Here is a 19,785-nt window from a genome sequence, read left to right on the forward strand (position 1 = left end):
GTGAAGAGTTTCTTTGCACAAAGAACAATATCACAGAGCGGTCGTACATTTTTATGATTTTTATTGAATTTTATTCATTTTTATTGATTTCACCATACATCATAATAATAGGTTAATAGTTTTGTTTTGTCTCTTTGTTTTGTTTTCGTTTGTATCATTTAAATTGGTTTAATAGTGTGGTAATTCTTTCGCTTACTGATCGTTCCTATGCTTATACTCTGTTTTCCTGTCACCAAGACTGTTTCGGTTCGTTTCTGCTCAATGTTAGGTGTGGTTGTTGTTGTGTTGCAGTTTTGTTTGAAAGATACATCATGTTCGCACTTTGCGTACAGTATAAAGAGTTTCATAGAAGATCGGACGTCTTGCAGACGAATGGATTCCGTAATTTGATGGATGATTTGTTGCGCACCTATGACAGTTGCGTTCTTCGTACATTAGATGGGTTTCTTTTTGCATGCGACAAAGGTGCATTTAAAGGTCATACGTTGAATGTGTACGTTCCTGTTCAATTACGTTTGTCATTTCCTTGGTAATGGATTATCATTTAAAAACTTTTGTCAACGATGTCTCTGTCCTGACTGATGGATTTTTGAATTAAAAAAAAAAAAAATGCCCAAAACGGTACGTATATTGCCGTCGAAATCAGAACTGTCCACCTGGATCTTTTCATACTGCATCAGCGAATTGGTTGTTTGCGCTCTCGTAACGATCGTATTATATAAGTATCTGTTTGCCTCCTGTCCTTGTGTTAGTTCTTTTGGGTTACTTCTCAAAACAGATGAAACATTCAATTAACTGGCTAGATGAAGCTAAAAGTATATATTTTTTGGTTTGTTTTTGCTACGCGAGATCTCAACAGATGCGACCTCAGTGTTTAATGATAATCGTTTATTATAGTATCAGAATGTGTGTGTGTGTGCATGTGGTTGTTTATTGTGTAGATTGTAGATTCATTTAATTTTCCTTACCCTTTTCAACGTGTTTCAATTCCCAATTCTTGTCGCGTTTCCAACTTTTCCGACTTTTCCATTACCCCTTGAATGCCTGCAGTACCATCCGCTTGTCTTGTTTTAAGTTTTAAAGATCAAAAGCGTTTCCCATCAAGTGTGTCTATGAACGTCATTCATGCATTTTCTCTTTTACTAAAGAAAGCATACGATATGGGTTGCAGTCGTCAAGCAAACCAAACGCCACAAGCAGCCAGCATTGGCTGACTGCAATGCTTGCACACGGATTATGTATCTATTTGTCACGAACCAATATGGAAAGCTATCCTAAACTTAACAGCCGTGGCAATCCTGGATGAATAATATTATTGGGGTAAATCTTAAAAAGCAAATCATAACCATCGACGGTATCGATACGCTTAGACAGTAACTGAACTTTAATCCTAGGCCCTCAATGTATTTCAAGTTCATGACAGTATCACCTGTTCGTTTCAGAAGTTCGTCGTCATATTCCTCAATCGTCATGTTATCGTTTGCCTTGCCTCTAACCTGGTAAAACGCGTCTCGCATAGTCGCACAGCCCTTCTTTGTTCGTAATCCGGAGTTAACTAGACTCGTCTCTCGGGAAACCAAGCGTCCCGTCCTCCCTGTCCTGCATCACGCACGCTCTATTCTTCCTAGAAGGCATTTCCGGTACATAGCACCCAAAACATACAAGCATTTATATCCCAAACTCACCTCGGTAAGCGAAACACAAAACCTAACAGACAAATTGCTCCTAACACTAACGTTAATCAGAATGCTCCAACGGTCCAATGGCTCGTCTGGTGGCAAGCTAAGGCAAATCAGCAAAAATATTCGGCTTGCAATGATAAGGTGTGACAACACAATTAGCCTCAAACTAGTACATCTCACGAACACACACGCACACATGGAAAGCACAAACTAACCAACTAACGAATAAGCTGCAAAGCACTTCTCTGTTTCGATTGGCCACACTAGAGTTGCCGTTGGGTGGTGGTGTTGGGCAATCCAGCCGCGGGTTGCAACCTACCTACCCAAACAGCGTTCAGCTTTCTGTTCCCGGTTTTGTTTTGCTCTCGTCACCCATAAGCAGACTTTGATTCTAACGTCCTATCCTAATATCCATGCGTTACTATTGGCAAATAGTGTAAATGTTCGTCTCGTGCCGCCGTTTTCGTGGCCGGAGTCAGAAATCACAAGCATTTCTTTACTGAGAGAGGTTTGTTCGCCTACACCAAGCCACCGTTTCCTATAACGCGGGGGGGTTGTGAAAATGTACCTTAAATGTGTGTCCTTTGTTTTGGCTAATATAAAAGCTTAAAATTTGCATATAAAAATCGACAAATTTTGCTCAAATCTCTCCACCCACACACGAGTACGCTGTTCTGTCTCAGCCTTGCCTTCGCTATCATCATCGTTTCCATCGCAGGCCTGTTGTCGGTTCCGTCGAGAACGGTCGCGACCACAACTACATGTCCTTCGTATTCGTTTTGGCTTTAAAGCAGTACCTTCACGCATGTGTAAAATATCGTTTCTTTTGTCTCTGGAGTTGTGTTTTGTGATGAGTGTGTGGGATGATTTTACATGCTCTCTTTTGTTTTCCTCTGTAAGATCCACATCCATACTGTGCTGCTCCTATTAATGTGTGTATTTGGTTTGTTTTGTTGCTAAACAGCCATTGAAACTAAACATCTTTATAGTAGATATTTTATTCATTTAATTAACACCGTTCTTGTAACGCAACCCGATGGCTCTTGCTGAAGCGCTTTCGCTGGTGCTAATAAATAATACGCATATTATTGCGTTGAACATTCGCCTCGCCATCTTCCCACTCACACACTTCTCTAGTGGTTGCACATTTGCTGTTCGTAAGTTGCTTCATTTGAACTGTTTCATGGGCTTATAATGCTATCATTTATCTTCAACACGTCTCAAGTTAAATACTTTGTTCACTTTCCTTTCGCTCGTTTGCAATCAGATGCATCAGATGCATTGGTTGTTGTTCCTTTTCCGAATGTTTTCCTTCCTCGGTAATGCTTTTACCCTAAGTTGTTTGTCCTCTTTCGGTAATAACTATTTGCTGAAAGTTTCTTTCAGTGGATAACACGTTCCATGAACAATTGGGGAAGTGTATGCATATCGGAGATGTTTGTTTTTTGTTGTTTTTTCGTTCGAATATAGGAAAATTTGATTTACGATTTATTCAACGCTCTTACTTTGCCTCGCTTTTTCGGGCTTAACAACATTCCTCTGGGAGTTTTCTGCCGCCCTGTCTGTGCTCGTTCTTGCTTCGTTCTTAATCTCAGTTGCTCGAAGGAAGATTAAATGTAGTAACATGGTACATTTTGTTTTTTGTTTGTTTTGTATTCTCTTAAACTGTCTTTTTTCTGACTATATTTAGATAAATAGAGTTGTCATCCTCGTGATTTTATAATAATCAATCATTCATTTATTCAAGCTGTGATCTGTGATCTTCAATTGGGTTTTGATGATGAATTGCGTTATGAAAATGTTGATTTTAAATAGTAACCATTTTTTCTTTGTCTCTTGCCATTCCTTGGGCCAGCATTTCCGGTTAGCCCCAGCCTTGGTGTGATGGGTGTTTACGAGCAAGGGGGCGTTGTAGAAAAATAGAACCTATCATGTCCAACGTTAACCTGCTGGCCCATCCCACCATGTGTACTACAGTCTGCACTGCGTACGGACTCTCTCCTAGCGTAAGGAGAGAGGTTAAGTTTAATCTTTGTGCCACGAGAGTTTATACGTGTACGATCAACAATATAGTGGTTTGTTTGTTTGTTTGTTTGTTAAGTAAATAGACTCTCCTGCAGCCGTGATCAAAGCTCTTCGTTTATTAGTGGTGCGCAACTTTGATATTTGTTTGCTTCTCTTTTCCGACCCGGTTTCGTGTGATTGGCAACTCTTCCAACTAACGGTGTGGCATTCTGCTTGCTACGACCTGGTTGGTCGGTAACATCGGGAGGGACAGGGAGAAAATTGTACTGGCCTTATATTGTTCTCCAGTCAATGTAATGGACGTCTTACAGTGAACGTTCGTCGTCTTCATTCCGTTCTCATAAGATGCGTGCCTACGTGTAATCTACCTACCTAAACACAGTTTATCCGCTTTTGTAATGGGTGGATTTGCTTTGCTCGGGCTTTAGGCGATTGACGGGAGTTCGTCTATTGCAGAGGAGGTTATCGTTTTGTAAGCTGGTGTATAAAAGTTTGTTCCAACACTGTGTCCAAAAACTAGACCACCGGGTTTTGTGGGATGTCGCTTTTGTTTTGTTAATGACCTGCTAAAGTTTCGCTTGCTCGGCTACATCCAGCAGATGGACGTGCCGTGCTTGCCCGACAATTCCAAACCCGATCGGTTCGCTTCGCCTTCTGTTTATGCTCCCTGATTAACTGACCCGTTATCAATTGCCCGCTGTGGCACGAGCTTTTACTCTGGCTTTTGTTTAATTGGCGCAATGAATGATTGCTTGACGGTGTGGCGTGTTGTACGTACGGTTAACAATTGCATTTGTCTGATCAATCACGTCTCGAAGAACGATCGAATCCTTTTTTACGATATGCGATTATTATCGGTTTGGGTGTAGACTTTAGACGGAAGTTGTGCGTATTTCTCTCCCTGATACATCCTCCGGCATTGCCTTTGCTCCTGACGCTAGATCTTATGGATCTTTACGTCGTTAATCGTAGTTATCGGGAAGAGTTGCCAGCCATACGATTGCGCGGATGTGGTATGCAGTGTGGAATGTCACACACACACACACACGCACACGGACATAGTGAAATACACATCCTACCGGGATGTTGTTGTTGTTCGGGTTATGACACACTTCAACTTAGCATATGGGTGTGGGTTTGTTCAATAAACAAATAAACAGTATCACAACTAGCTACAGGGCTGGGACGCCCTTTCACTGTATCTCGGATCGCACGGCAGTACCTGCGCCGATGCCTAGACTATTAAGGAAAAAAGTATAGCCCTTTTGCCGTTGGAACGTTGTATGAGAGAGCGAAAGCAGCTTCTAAGACGTAATAGGAGATACTCCAAAATCAGGTAGACTGCCGTTCGCCACATCTACGTCAGCACTCTACGGATGCTAGCCTAAACTTAGAGTCTTCTAGCGGAAGCTCAACAAATACTTCACTGTGTGCGGCCAGCGTCATGGGACTGCTCTACAAAGTAAGCTCTTCGTTTAAATTATGTTAGTTCCCTGCTATTCATTTCCCAACCGATTTCCTTTTGAAGGAACTCGTTCTTTGCATTCGAATCTTATTCTCTTTCCATATCCAGTAATACCACTCGAATTTGAGGAAAAATGTCTAATTTAACTTAACGTTTGGTGCATTTCCAGGATGCACACTCGCTATAGGACTAGATACGTACAGCTATCAGTTGAAGGAGTGGACTCGATCAACTAGTAGCGCTATGTGTGGTACAAAGAACATAATGTCAGGTATGTCTACTCACTCGGACCCGCGTTTCGCAATCGCGCTTCGATAGGACCAAATGGGCTGGAATATCCATTTAGAAACTAAATCGGTTGAAATGGGACTACTACTACTGGTACTGCACTTCAGGGGTCGTCCACATCCACGTCCTTCATGTGACCGTTAAATGCTATCATCGTTCCCTATGTCTAGAACTCGAGCCGATACGCTGAGCAGGACGTTTCGTGATCCTGCAGATTGATTGTACACCGTGCCGCGCTTGGAGAGAGATCGATGTGATATTTGGCGAGCAGTTCCTCGTTCTCCGAAACCCAGTAGCCAAGTACGTCGGTATCGTACGTTGGAATGATAGTTACCTCTGCGGAGAAGAACACAAAAGTCAATTATGCCTTCAGCAAGCCATCGAGAGTCACTAGCTACTTACCTAATTCTTTATCTTCCCAGGTTTGTTTGGCTTCCAGTAGGGCGTTGTACACCTCCCGGCTCGGTTCGGTACCGGAGAACACGTAGTATCGGGCTCGAACTCGTTTGAAGAACTCCACATTCGCGTAGTACGAGTTGCCGTGATGTGGCACGTATGACAGGTCGACATAGACGGGACTGGCAGACTTTTTCGCTTTCGTCGGAGATTCTGCTCGCTTACGCAGGTTCTTCTCGTTGTTGAGCTTCGTTTTGCTCATCAACATGCGCCGTTCCTTTTTGGGCGTCGTTTTGTTGTCATCGGCTGTCATCGGTGCTGGCGAAGGAAGTCCCAATGGCTTACCCCATGAATCGAGCACGCTCTTTGCTTCCGCTGAGGTCGAGCTCGGCTGTGACTGTGCAGTTGGCTGGATTGATTGTGGTAGAGTTGATTGTGATTGCGCTGGGGGTTGCGGTGCTGGTGACGGTTGGGACTGAGCGACAGTGGCACTCGGCTGAGCTCCCGTTAGAGTCGTTGTCACGGATGACGGAAGTCCTGTGGAAGTGAAATCCATTTCCATCTTTTGCGCTTGTGCCATGCTAGCAACTGTGGTTGTGGCTGCCATGAATTCCTTCTCGCTCGAAAAGTGCATCGAAGTGGTCATCAAGTCATCCATCTTCTTGTGGCTCGCACTGCTGAACGCTTTTTCAAAGTCTAGATCTGCCTCGTCCAGGTATTTGCGATCGCCGGTGATGGAGGGTTTGTGACTGGAGTCGACACTGCTGTCACCGCTGGATGCATATTCGACGTACGGTTTGGCAAAGCCCTTCGTTGTTCCGGTGATCGGAATCGGAATGGAGCGCGAAGTGCTCGAAGTCATCGTTACGGTCGACGGAACTTCTGGTAGCTGGCCGTAGAATGAAGTGCTCATCGGATCGGGTTTGTAACTGGACGTGATGGGAATGGCCGATTTAGCTTCTTCACTGCCGTACTGTGGCGGAACGATGTCATCCTGGCTATCCTGGTCGATTTCAATGTCGGACTTTTTGCTCACACCCGAGCTGGAATGTTGCAGGTCATAATCGTAGGTGTACTTAGTGCTGGGAGACAACGGAGCTTGTGACGTCACGCTCATGGGTGAACCGGGTACGTCCTCATCGTGCCAGCCGGCCACAATGCGTGAGGCCTGTCCGGAAGATATATCGGATCGCGGCGATAGAACATCTTTTTCGTCGTAGTCCTCGGCGAAACTGCGCTCTTCGGTTCCGGCTAGAGTAAGTTGGGTCGGAGCTGATGCCTTTGTGGGTGCGACTGTTTCGGAAGTTGCTTCGTCCACTTCGACCTTTTGCCCATCCTTAATGATGTACGTCGTTGTGGTGGACGTTACTCCGGCGGGAGCAGTTGTCGATGCACCCGGTTGTTGTGTTTCGGTTTTGCTCACTGTGTCGCTCTGCACATTGCTGTCCACTTCAATCTTTTGCCCATCCTTGATAATGTATGTCGTGGTCTTTGTTGTCGTCGTTGTAGTCGTGACAGTTGTCTGAGAGTCGCTCTTGTCTGCACTTGCCGTAGTTGTGGCGATACGCTCAATCTGTGAGTCAACCATGTCTGGCGTGGAAGAACGCGTCATGTCCGGTGTGCTCATGCCGGAGGTGGTCTTGGCTTCGTCCGCAAGTTTCAGCGTGTCGACGACCACCTTCGGAAAGGGCGATGTTGGCTTTGGCGATGAATCTGATGTCTCAATACCTGAACTGCTGTGGCCCAAGTTGATCGATTTGGAAGCACTGTCCGTACTACCTTGCGTGTGCACGGACATCAGCCCCGGGCTCGACTTGCCAGATGGTACAGACTCTTTAGGTGTTGAAATACCAGATGCATCGTCCTTTGGCGCGCTCGGGATGGTTGGCGGCACAGTAGTAGTCGCCAAAGTTGTTGTTGCTGTTGCGGACGTAACAGACGTCGCTGAAGCTTCGTAATGAGATTGGGTCATACTTATGCTTTCTTTTGCGGCAACGTTCGGACTGATTGGTGCAGTTGGCGGTGTTTTGCTGCCAGCGAAGAGTAGCTCTTCAGTAACCTTTTCAGCTGTCACCGAGCTACTTTCGACTGAAGACTCCCCTGCTGCACTCATGCGAATAGAAACTTGCTGTTGCTGGCTAGATGCCTTTTCCGACAGGCTATCCTTTTCGATGAACGTGTTCAGTGACGTGGTACTCTCTTCAAGAGAATCCTTGTCTTGCAGTGGACTCACTGATTTAGCGCTGGATTCTTGTGATTTTTCCCCAAGATACGGAGATGATTTGCCACTGTCACCTGACATAGGGAATGCTCCTGGGATTGATGTAACTGAAGTTTTACTTTCAACAAGCGATTCGTCTTTTTTCGTGGAGGAAATAACTGTAGAAGTCATTTTTTCGATTTCCTTCATCGAAGTGACTGTATCTTTCAGCAGTTGATCCATGCCTTTAGCGATCGATGCACCGTGTTCAGGACTTTCGGTGCTGTCCAAGCCGCACTTCGGGAACATGCTAGTAGTATCATGTTTGTGTACATCATCTTTTTCTCCCGGGAACTGTGGATCATCTGCAAATAAAGGCTTGAAGGACTTACTCACTGTGCTTTCCGACTGTTTTGGGATGAACGGTGGGTCTAGTTTCGTTACACTATCACGGGGACTACGCAGCATGTCCAAATCATCACGCGAAGCGACGATCGATTCTTCCAGTACTCCCAAAGTACTAACTTCAAATCCAGTACGCTGCGTAGAAGATGTGACAGCAGCAGACATCGACTTGGAGCGAGTTTCTTTCATACAAACTTTTGTTTCGAAATCGTCTTCTTCGCCATCACTCATGGCGCCATCACGCTCATCCTTTCTTGTAGATGATTCTCTGCGCGATAAAGATTCTTCAAATTTAACAAACGACGCAACGGACGAAGTTTCATGTCCACTCTTAGACTCCATAACCAAAGATTTGTTCGATACAGCTGACTCGGGTCTCGATGTTTCCTTAGAAGTGTCTAGAGCAGCGTCAGCTGGTCCACTGGCAGCAGACGCTGGCCGCGAATCCTCTTTGGTCTCAGCCTTCAGATCAACGGACTTCTCTGAAGGAGCCTTATCTGCTGGTCCACTGGCGGCAGAAGCTGGTCGTGATTCCTCCTTGGTCTCAGCCTTGAGATCAAGGGATTTCTCTGAAGGAGCCTTGTCTGCAGGTCCGCTGGCAGCAGAGGCAGGTCGCGATTCCTCCTGGGTCTCAGCCTTGAGATCAACGGACTTCTCTGAAGGAGCCTTATCTGCAGGTCCGCTCGCGGCAGAGGCAGGTCGCGAATCCTCCTTGGTCTCAGCCTTGAGATCAACGGACTTCTCTGAAGGAGCCTTATCTGCAGGTCCGCTCGCGGCAGAGGCAGGTCGAGAATCCTCCTTGGTCTCAGCCTTGAGATCAACGGACTTCTCTGAAGGAGCCTTATCTGCAGGTCCACTGGCGGCAGAAACAGGTCGAGAATCCTCCTTGGTCTCAGCCTTGAGATCAACGGACTTCTCTGAAGGAGCCTTATCTGCAGGTCCACTGGCAGCAGAGGCAGGTCGAGAATCCTCCTTGGTCTCAGCCTTGAGATCGACGGACTTCTCTGAAGGAGCCTTATCTGCTGGTCCACTGGCAGCAGAGGTAGGTCGCGATTCCTCCTTGGTCTCAGCCTTGAGATCAACGGACTTCTCTGAAGGAGCCTTATCTGCAGGTCCACTGGCAGCAGAAGCAGGTCGGGAATCCTCCTTGCTCTCGGCCTTGAGATCAACGGACTTCTCTGAAGGAGCCTTATCTAGAGGTCCACTGGCGGCAGAAGCAGGTCGAGAATCCTCCTTGATCTCAGCCTTGAGATCAACGGACTTCTCTGAAGGAGCCTTATCTAGAGGTCCACTGGCAGCAGAGGCAGGTCGAGAATCCTCCTTGGTCTCAGCCTTCAGGTCGACGGACTTCTCTGAAGGAGCCTTATCTGCAGGTCCACTGGCAGCAGAGGCAGGTCGCGATTCCTCCTTGGTCTCAGCCTTCAGGTCGACGGACTTCTCTGAAGGAGCCTTATCTGCAGGTCCACTGGCAGCAGAGGCAGGTCGCGATTCCTCTTTGGTCTCAGCCTTGAGATCAACGGACTTCTCTGAAGGAGCCTTATCTGCAGGTCCACTGGCAGCAGAGGCAGGTCGCGATTCCTCCTTGGTCTCAGCCTTCAGGTCGACGGACTTCTCTGAAGGAGCCTTATCTGCTGGTCCACTGACAGCAGAGGCAGGTCGGGAATCCTCCTTGGTCTCAGCCTTGAGATCAACGTACTTCTCTGAAGGAGCCTTATCTGCAGGTCCACTGGCAGCAGAGGCAGGTCGCGATTCCTCTTTGGTCTCAGCCTTGAGATCAACGGACTTCTCTGAAGGAGCCTTATCTAGAGGTCCACTGGCAGCAGAGGCAGGTCGAGAATCCTCCTTGGTCTCAGCCTTCAGGTCGACGGACTTCTCTGAAGGAGCCTTATCTGCAGGTCCACTGGCGGCAGAGGCAGGTCGCGAATCTTCCTTGGTCTCAGCCTTGAGATCAACGGACTTCTCTGAAGGAGCCTTATCTGCAGGTCCACTGGCAGCAGAGGCAGGTCGAGAATCCTCTTTGGTTTCAGCCTTGAGATCAACGGACTTCTCTGAAGGAGCCTTATCTGCAGGTCCACTGGCAGCAGAGGCAGGTCGAGAATCCTCCTTGGTCTCAGCCTTCAGATCGACGGACTTCTCTGAAGGAGCCTTATCTGCAGGTCCACTGGCGGCAGAAGCAGGTCGCGAATCCTCCTGGGTCTCAGCCTTGAGATCAACGGACTTCTCTGAAGGAGCCTTATCTAGAGGTCCACTGGCAGCAGAGGCAGGTCGCGATTCCTCTTTGGTCTCAGCCTTGAGATCAACGGACTTCTCTGAAGGAGCCTTATCTGCAGGTCCACTGGCAGCAGAGGCAGGTCGAGAATCCTCCTTGGTCTCAGCCTTCAGGTCGACGGACTTCTCTGAAGGAGCCTTATCTGCAGGTCCACTGGCGGCAGAGGCAGGTCGCGAATCTTCCTTGGTCTCAGCCTTGAGATCAACGGACTTCTCTGAAGGAGCCTTATCTGCAGGTCCACTGGCGGCAGAAGCAGGTCGAGAATCCTCCTTGGTCTTAGCCTTGAGATCAACGGTCTTCTCTGAAGGAGCCTTATCTAGAGGTCCACTGGCAGCAGAGGCAGGTCGAGAATCCTCCTTAGTCTCAGCCTTGAGATCAATGGACTTCTCTGAAGGAGCCTTATCTGCAGGTCCACTGGCAGCAGAGGCAGGTCGAGAATCCTCCTTGGTCTCAGCCTTCAGATCAACGGACTTCTCTGAAGGAGCCTTATCTGCAGGTCCACTGGCGGCAGAAGCAGGTCGCGAATCCTCCTGGGTCTCAGCCTTGAGATCAACGGACTTCTCTGAAGGAGCCTTATCTGCAGGTCCACTGGCGGCAGAAGCAGGTCGGGAATCCTCCTGGGTCTCAGCCTTGAGATCAACGGACTTCTCTGAAGGAGCCTTATCTGCAGGTCCACTGGCAGCAGAGGCAGGTCGAGAATCCTCCTTGGTCTCAGCCTTCAGATCGACGGACTTCTCTGAAGGAGCCTTATCTGCAGGTCCACTGGCGGCAGAAGCAGGTCGAGAATCCTCCTTGGTCTCAGCCTTGAGTTCAACGGACTTCTCTGAAGGAGCCTTATCTGCAGATCCACTGGCGGCAGAAACAGGTCGAGAATCCTCCTTGGTCTCAGCCTTCAGGTCGACGGATTTCTCTGAAGGAGCCTTATCTGCTGGTCCACTGGCGGCAGAGGCAGGTCGCGATTCCTCTTTGGTCTCAACCTTGAGATCAACGGACTTCTCTGAAGGAGCCTTATCTGCAGGTCCACTGGCGGCAGAAGCAGGTCGAGAATCCTCCTTGGTCTCAGCCTTGAGATCAACGGACTTCTCTGACGGAGCCTTATCTAGAGGTCCGCTGGCGGCAGAAACAGGTCGAGAATCCTCCTTGGTCTCAGCCTTGAGATCAACGGACTTCTCTGAAGGAGCCTTATCTGCTGGTCCACTGGCAGCAGAGGCAGGTCGCGATTCCTCCTTGGTCTCAGCCTTGAGATCAACGTACTTCTCAGAAGGAGCCTTATCTGCTGGTCCACTGGCAGCAGAGGCAGGTCGCGATTCCTCCTTGGTCTCAGCCTTGAGATCAACGGACTTCTCTGAAGGAGCCTTATCTGCAGGTCCACTGGCGGCAGAAGCAGGTCGGGAATCCTCCTGGGTCTCAGCCTTGAGATCAACGGACTTCTCTGAAGGAGCCTTATCTAGAGGTCCACTGGCAGCAGAGGCAGGTCGGGAATCCTCTTTGGTCTCAGCCTTGAGTTCAACGGACTTCTCTGAAGGAGCCTTATCTGCAGATCCACTGGCGGCAGAAACAGGTCGAGAATCCTCCTTGGTCTCAGCCTTCAGGTCGACGGATTTCTCTGAAGGAGCCTTATCTGCTGGTCCACTGGCGGCAGAGGCAGGTCGCGATTCCTCTTTGGTCTCAACCTTGAGATCAACGGACTTCTCTGAAGGAGCCTTATCTGCAGGTCCACTGGCAGCAGAGGCAGGTCGAGAATCCTCCTTGGTCTCAGCCTTCAGGTCGACGGACTTCTCTGAAGGAGCCTTAGGTCCACTGGCAGCAGAGGCAGGTCGCGAATCCTCCTTGGTCTCAGCCTTGAGATCAACGGACTTCTCTGAAGGAGCCTTATCTGCAGGTCCACTGGCAGCAGAGGCAGGTCGAGAATCCTCCTTGGTCTCAGCCTTCAGGTCGACGGACTTCTCTGAAGGAGCCTTATCTGCAGGTCCACTGGCGGCAGAGGCAGGTGTCGATTCCTCTTTGGTCTCAGCCTTGAGTTCAACGGACTTCTCTGAAGGAGCCTTATCTGCAGATCCACTGGCGGCAGAAACAGGTCGAGAATCCTCCTTGGTCTCAGCCTTCAGGTCGACGGATTTCTCTGAAGGAGCCTTATCTGCAGGTCCACTGGCAGCAGAGGCAGGTCGCGATTCCTCCTTGGTCTCAGCCTTGAGATCAACGGACTTCTCTGAAAGAGCCTTATCTGCAGGTCCACTGGCAGCAGAGGCAGGTCGAGAATCCTCCTTGGTCTCAGCCTTCAGGTCGACGGACTTCTCTGAAGGAGCCTTATCTGCAGGTCCACTGGCAGCAGAGGCAGGTCGCGAATCCTCCTTGGTCTCAGCCTTGAGATCAACGGACTTCTCTGAAGCAGCCTTATCTAGAGGTCCACTGGCAGCAGAGGCTGGTCGAGAATCTTCCTTGATCTCAGCCTTCAAATCCAAAGACTTCTCTGAAGGAGCCTTATCTGCAGGTCCACTGGCAGCAGAGGCAGGTCGCGAATCCTCCTGGGTCTCAGCCTTCAGATCAACGGACTTCTCTGAAGGAGTCTTATCTGCAGGTCTGCTGGCAGCAGAGGCTGGTCGCGATTCCTCTTTGGTCTCAGCCTTGAGATCAACGGACTTCTCTAACGGAGCCTTATCTTGAGGTCCACTGGCGGCAGAGGCAGGTCGCGATTCCTCTTTGGTCTCAGCCTTGAGATCAACGGACTTCTCTGAAAGAGCCTTATCTGCAGGTCCACTGGCAGCAGAGGCAGGTCGAGAATCCTCCTTGGTCTCAGCCTTCAGGTCGACGGACTTCTCTGAAGGAGCCTTATCCGCAGGTCCACTGGCGGCAGAGGCTGGTTGCGAATCTTCCCTGGTCTCAGCCTTGAGATCAACGGACTTCTCTGAAGGAGCCTTATCTGCAGGTCCACTGGCAGCAGAGGCAGGTCGAGAATCCTCCTTGGTCTCAGCCTTGAGATTAGCAGAAGACTGCTTGACTGGCGATTCTGGTCGTGATGCACCCTCAGCACTGGCTGGTGATTCTGGTCGTGAAAACTCGGATGTCTCTTGTAGCTCTTCGGCCAGGTCCAGTGAGGCCGATTCTTTCAATTTTTGTCTTGTGGGAATGAGCTGTTCATCCGATTTTTCTTTGTCTTGCGTCAGTACTTCAGCTAGTGGAGACGCATCTCCAACACTGGCTGGAGAATCTGGACGGGAAAATTCGTGCTCAGTGGCTGCCGCTTGCTTCATAGAGTCTGGTTCCGTTACTTTGCCTGACTCACTCGCTTTCATTGCAGCAGTTTCCGTGAGAGCATTCAAGCTAAGGGCATCCTTCTCCGAAACTGTCTTTTGGCTTGTGATCGATTCAGGACTGGACAGTTCTTTCATTTTATCATCTGTTTCCGCAAAAACTTGATCCTGGTCTTTGTCAGTTTCTTTCAAAAAATCTGCAACTGATTTGAGGTCAGCGGGGTCTTCTTTAAGGTCACTAATATGGCTGGATATTGAATGCGCTCGCGAGGAGTCACGTTCATCGACAAACGAGCTTTCATCCTTCGTGTAGTCGCGCTCACTGAACGTACTGATGGCTGATTCTCGTCTTGTATCATCAATTTGATCTTCTGTATGATGATCTACCAACGATTCCTTACGGATGTCGCTCAACAAACCAACAGTTTCGTCTTGCCCCTTGGACTTAGCCGTGTCAACATGGACCACCTTCTCAGGTAATTCATGCTTATCTTTCTCTTCGATCGAAGTGGGAGATGTTTTCAAATCCGGTGACGATTTGCCCGATGATGCAGGGCTACCCTTTTCGTCCGCTGTTCGCTTAATTTCGGAAGCATCCTTCGCCAGCCCTGATTCTTCTGCCTCATCCTCTTCCTCTTCATTTTCTTCATGCACCTTAATTTCAGGAGTAGTTGTACCGGATCCTTGTATCGGTTCTGGAGTCGCTGATTTAGAGAACGTAATCGTACCATCAGCGCAGATGACTGTTTCTTCACCACCATCCTCACTGCTGGCCGTGACGAGCATTCGTTGCACTGTGCCTACATCCTCTTCGCGAGCTCCACCTTGTGACAATTTACGCTCCAACTCCTGTGGATCGAAACCCGGGATGATTTCTTCCAGATCTTTGTCCGACTTCAGCACTTCCGCCACATTGGCCACTATTTTGGCTACGTCTTCGGGTGTACGAGCGCGGGGCGGCATCATACCAACGACTGGGCCAAGTTTCTCCGATGCTCCTTGTGGTGGTGAGACGCGATCTTCCTCCTCCTCCTCCTTGATCTCGCGTAGATTTGCATCTTCAAACGCACTGTACTTAATGTCTTCGATTACGAACGTGCCCATGTTCTTGTTGGCCTCCAGCTCCTCGAGCTCCTTATCTTCGTCGATATCGTGTGGAATGTTGACCATCGCTTTCAGCTCCATGTTCAGTTTATCTCCATCCGTAATAGGAGAATCCAATGTCGTAATGTGAGTTTCACGCAGCTCTTGCGTAAAGCTGCGCTCGTAAGGTCCGCCGAACCGATCGTATGCCTGTCCTGGTTCTTGTTGAACCTGCTGAATGGTGGATTCCGATTCAAGTTCCATTTGAAGAGTGTCGAACTTTTCCGTAACTTGTGCCAGCTTCACTTCAACCTCATCGGCTTTGTCCTTGATTTTGTGTTCGACTTTATCTGCCATTTTCTCGATTCCACTCTTAATGCCCTCTGTAATACTGCCGAAGAAAGAGCTGATGCCGGTCTTAGCCTTGTCTTGCACTTTCTCTATCTCTTTCGTAATGTCCTCCTCTACTTGCTGTTTTGCACTGTCCAGCTGGCTGACAACATCTTGCTTGAGGTCTTTCGCTAACTTTTCCAGTTCGCTTTTTTCGGCCGCGAGCGTGACCAGGGTTTCGTCAACTTTTGTAGCAACTTGTGACACTTCCTGTGCTAGTGAATCAACTTTAGCGTCCAGCTTGGTAGCGGTTGCCTGCAATTCGTCATCCACTTGCTGAGTCTTGGCTTGCAGATTATCCAACACAGCATCAGTTTTGTCGGTCAAGCCTTTCACAATTTCTACAGCCGTTTCCGCAGCCATTTGCTCTACCTCTTTGCCAGTGTCCTGAATAAGTTCCTTGACTTTGCGATCAGTATCTATGACTTCTTCCGTAACTGTATCGATGATCTCTTCCTTACGTTCCGCAACAGTTTTCACCATAGTGTCCTTGATGGCCACCAAGTTCGACACGGTATCCTTTGTCTTGTCGTCGATGAGATGCTTTAACTCGTTCAGCTTTTCCTCAACCTTCGATGGCTGCTGCCAAATCTCGTCCAATACTGAAGTGACAGTTTGTGGCGGTTGTGGAACTTTAGGCACCACTTTCTGCGCAACGATCAGCTCCTCTTCTACCGGTACCTTGTTGTCTTCATCGTCGTCATCGTGCTGATCATCGTCCTCAACTGGTGTCTTACTTTCACGTTTGACCTGATGTTGTTGCTGCACTTTGACTGCACTGTCGAGCTTATCATCCACGGGGACGATAATTTGGGACTCCAAATCCCTCAATACAGCTTCGTCCGTGAGCTTTGCGTTCGAAGCATCCTGATCTCCAGTTTCGTGTGCGTCTGACTTGGGTGGCTTGTCCAGCCGAGTGTCTTTTTCAACCTTCTCGAACACTTCCTTCACTTCAGTTGTCCTGTTCGCCGTATCACATGGTTTATCACTTTCAACTGACTTATCCACTACATGCCTTTCATCATCAGTCTTCTCAAGTTGCTTTGCATCAGTCTCTTTCGTCGCCATTGCGGACGCTACCGTTGTCGTCGAGACGGCGACGACCGGCTCCTCCTCTGGCTTTTCTTTCGTATCACGATCCTTGTCCTCGTCCTCCTTACTGTCCTTATCCTTATCCTCACCATAATCCTCCTCGAGATCGGCTTCTTCGTGCACGGGCAAATCCGCAACTTCGTCCGGCGTCTTCACCACGTCGCGCATGTGCGCTTGTTGGGCGCTGAACTGCATCTTAGCCGGGGTCGGTCGTTCTAACGGTTCGTAAACGGTTTGAAGCGGAGCGGCTACTGGTGGCGGTACAGCAGGACCGGTGGATTGTTCTGCAGGAACTGTTGCGGCAGTAGCAGCAGCAGAAGCAGCAACAGCCACAGCGGCTGCCGAAGCCACTTCGACTTCTTTCGTTTCCTCCTTGACGTGTTTTTCCTCAATCACAAGATCTTCCTTGATTTCGTCAAGCGGAATGCGTTCGTCTTCGGGAAGCGTCGGAGCGGTCGTTGTTGCTCCGGACTCGACTGTTGCTGACACACGCTCCTCATGGTGGCTTTCATGATGCGGGGGATCGATGTGGTCCTTCGGATGACCGATCGGAAGTTCCTGCTCCTCATCACGCGTATCGCTGGTCTTTTTCGTGCTGCTCATTTTTTCATCGGGACTGAATGACGAGATTTCTTCCGTCTTCAAACCATCCATCGAAGTTTCCATCTTGGACTTTGCAATTTCCTTCGCCGAGGCAATAATGTCCTGCACTTCCTCCTCGAGCTCCTGTTTGTGTTTGGGTGAGAGTTTTTCCTGCATTTCTCGCTCGTGGTCATCGAGCTCTTCTTCTGCCGGAGCACTGGCTTCTACCGCTCCTTCCTCTTGCTGCGGTTGATCGTCTTCCGCCTTTTCGCTTTCAGCCACATCCGCCGCAGCCTCCGTCTGATCAACAATCTTGACTGCATCCACCTTTTCCTCTTTCTCTTCTTCCAAGCTGTCGCGCTTACGTTTCTCCGATTCCTGCGAATCGCGCTGGTGCTTCTGAATTTCTTCCTCCTTGGTGGCACTGCTTTCCGGCTCATTGATGGAGTCCTCGGTGTACTGCTCCTCCTTTTCGATTATGAGATATTCCTCCTCTTCCTCTGGCTCGGTGGCACTATCCTGCACCTCACGATGCTCTTCCGTCAACGCCAGTTCTCGGTGTTTGAGTGCCTTTTGAGCAGCCGAATCGCGATTAAATACAGCTTCAATCTCACGAACTGCTTCTTGTTCTTCCTTCAGTTCGGCCAGCTGCTGCTGTTTCTTTATCGCCTCCAGCGTATCACTGTCACCAGGTACGACGTCTGAAGCTACGATACCAACTGGTCGCTTTGGAACTGGAACGCCTCCTTCATCTGCACTTGGAGTCGAAACGAGACTTGAATCGGTCGTACCGTTCTTATCCAGCTTAGCCTTCCGGATGACGGCGTCTTTTTCGGACTTCAACACCTTCTTCGCCTTCACAGGACTACCACCTGCTGTCGCTGCGCTTGAAGATGTCGTAGCGGTACCTCTAGGACGACGTGAGATAGGCTTGCGCTCCGTTTGCTTCGCTACGGGAGCGTCCTTCTTTTCGACCTCCTTGCGAGCCTCGCGCTTAGCGGCCATTGCCGGTCGCTGTCTAGCCTCGAGGACTTTACGATTGTTCTCATCCTTAGCACTCTTGGCAGGGGTTGCTTTCGGACTAGATTTGCCTGGTTTTGTGCCCATCATAGAGCTCGGTTTGGAAGCAGCTGTCTTTCCGACAGCCTTTTTAATGTCTTCGCCCTGTTCCGCCTTGGTGGCACTGCCGTTGGTAAGCTTGGATTCGATGGAGCCCGTTTTCTTCGGCGTAGTTGGTGACGATTTATTGGTTTCAGTTTGTTTCTTCACGACGGGCTTACGGTCTACGGAAGTCTTCGAAGTTTTGCTGGTTGTGTCCACCCTGGAGCGAGTCGTGGATGATGTTACTGTGCGTGATGCAGGTGGTTTCCTGGTGGCCTTTGCCACAATACCGCCGGTGTCAGCTCCGGCCGGCGAGGCAGCATCATCCTTCTTCTTTTCCTTCGCATCTAGGTCAGGCTTCGCAGAATCGACTTCTTCCTTTTTCTCCTGCGCATCCGGAGCTTCATCGAGACTCTTTTCACTGTCCACTGCCATTGGTTTCGATTTGTCGGTTGACAGCGCATCTTCCTTATCGGAGCTAACATCCGAGATGGAATCCTTCTTTTCGTCTTGCTGCTGCTGTTCCAACTTCTTGTTATCGAGCTTCTTCTCGGACACAGACGTTGGTTTGCCCGATCGAATGGCTTTGGGTTTGCTTTCCACCTTGGCCGAAGCAACAGTCGTGGAAACTGGAGGCTTCGATAGCTGTTTTTCCATTTTGATCTCATCCGCAGAGCTGTCCATCCCATCTGCAGCAAGCTTATTATCGGCTGCCATCATTCGCATCTTGTTGTCCATCAGCTTGTTGTCCTTCGGCTTGGACGGATGTATTGCTTCCGACATGATGCGATCAGTGGAGGCTGACTTAAGGGTCTTCTTCGTGACTAACACCGGTGTCGACAGGTTTGCCGTGATTGACTTGACCGGGCATACTGGTTGTCGCATAAACTCGACATTCTTCATCTTTTCCAATCCCTCCAGAATCTTGTACTCAGGAGCCGATCCCGGAAACAGAATACGCGTAATGTTATCTTCCGGATTGGCCGGTGTCCACACCAGCAGCGCACAGATAGAGATGAGATTTTGAAGCGGAAAAGCGAAATCTTTGCCGTCCTTCGTCTCTTTCGTAAAGAGACGCTGATCAGCGGCGGCCCATCGAGCAAGGAAATCTTTGACCTCACGCGAATCCCGTGCTGGACTGATGACGTACATGTCGAGCGTTCCGTGGCCAACCTTATGGTACAGGTTGATCGGTTCCACATCACGGTAACAGTTTTGTGCCTTCAAGTTCAACGACTTTAGGTTCGTTACGATTTGGTGACCTTCCTGCAGTATGTCCACCAACAGCGGGTCCCGGTCCTTGTCTCCATCCGGGCTCGGCAATCCCTTTCGCTCGGGAATGTTGCAGAAAAAGTGTCCTATCTGAGGGTAGACGTGTGCTTCACTTTTGCGCTCCACCACGGAAGAAATACCCTTGATGTTGGTGTTGTTGATGCGTGTCATAAGTACCGCATCGAGACGGTCTAGATGGCGAACAAAGTCCCAGAAACACGATTTGCGGCTGAAGCCTCCATCAACTATAAGAAGAGAGGAAGTGTCATTATGTTAGATGCACA

The 19,785-nt window shown here is 49.2% G+C and overlaps 1 protein-coding gene across 8 annotated transcripts in view; it reads right to left on the minus strand.

Annotated features, from left to right (window-relative positions):
- Positions 1-44: 44 nt before the first annotated feature.
- Positions 45-19,785, minus strand: part of LOC118502504 (microtubule-associated protein futsch) — a 44,630-nt gene continuing 24,889 nt past the window's right edge. Inside the window, exons 6-8 of one of the 8 annotated variants that reach the window (XM_036034738.1) lie at positions 12,689-19,746; positions 5,863-12,520; positions 69-5,796 (exon numbers count right to left, since the gene is read on the minus strand). In XM_036034738.1, coding sequence (XP_035890631.1) covers positions 5,627-5,796; positions 5,863-12,520; positions 12,689-19,746 — 13,886 coding nt within the window. In that variant the 3' untranslated portion in view covers positions 69-5,626. Of the gene's footprint in view, positions 5,797-5,862; positions 19,747-19,785 lie in introns of all 8 variants that reach the window. The other 7 variants (XM_036034739.1, XM_036034740.1, XM_036034744.1 and 4 more) reach the window with 7 other exon arrangements.

This window comes from Anopheles stephensi, chromosome 2 (genome assembly GCF_013141755.1).
Source record: "Anopheles stephensi strain Indian chromosome 2, UCI_ANSTEP_V1.0, whole genome shotgun sequence".
Lineage (NCBI taxonomy): Eukaryota > Metazoa > Arthropoda > Insecta > Diptera > Culicidae > Anopheles > Anopheles stephensi.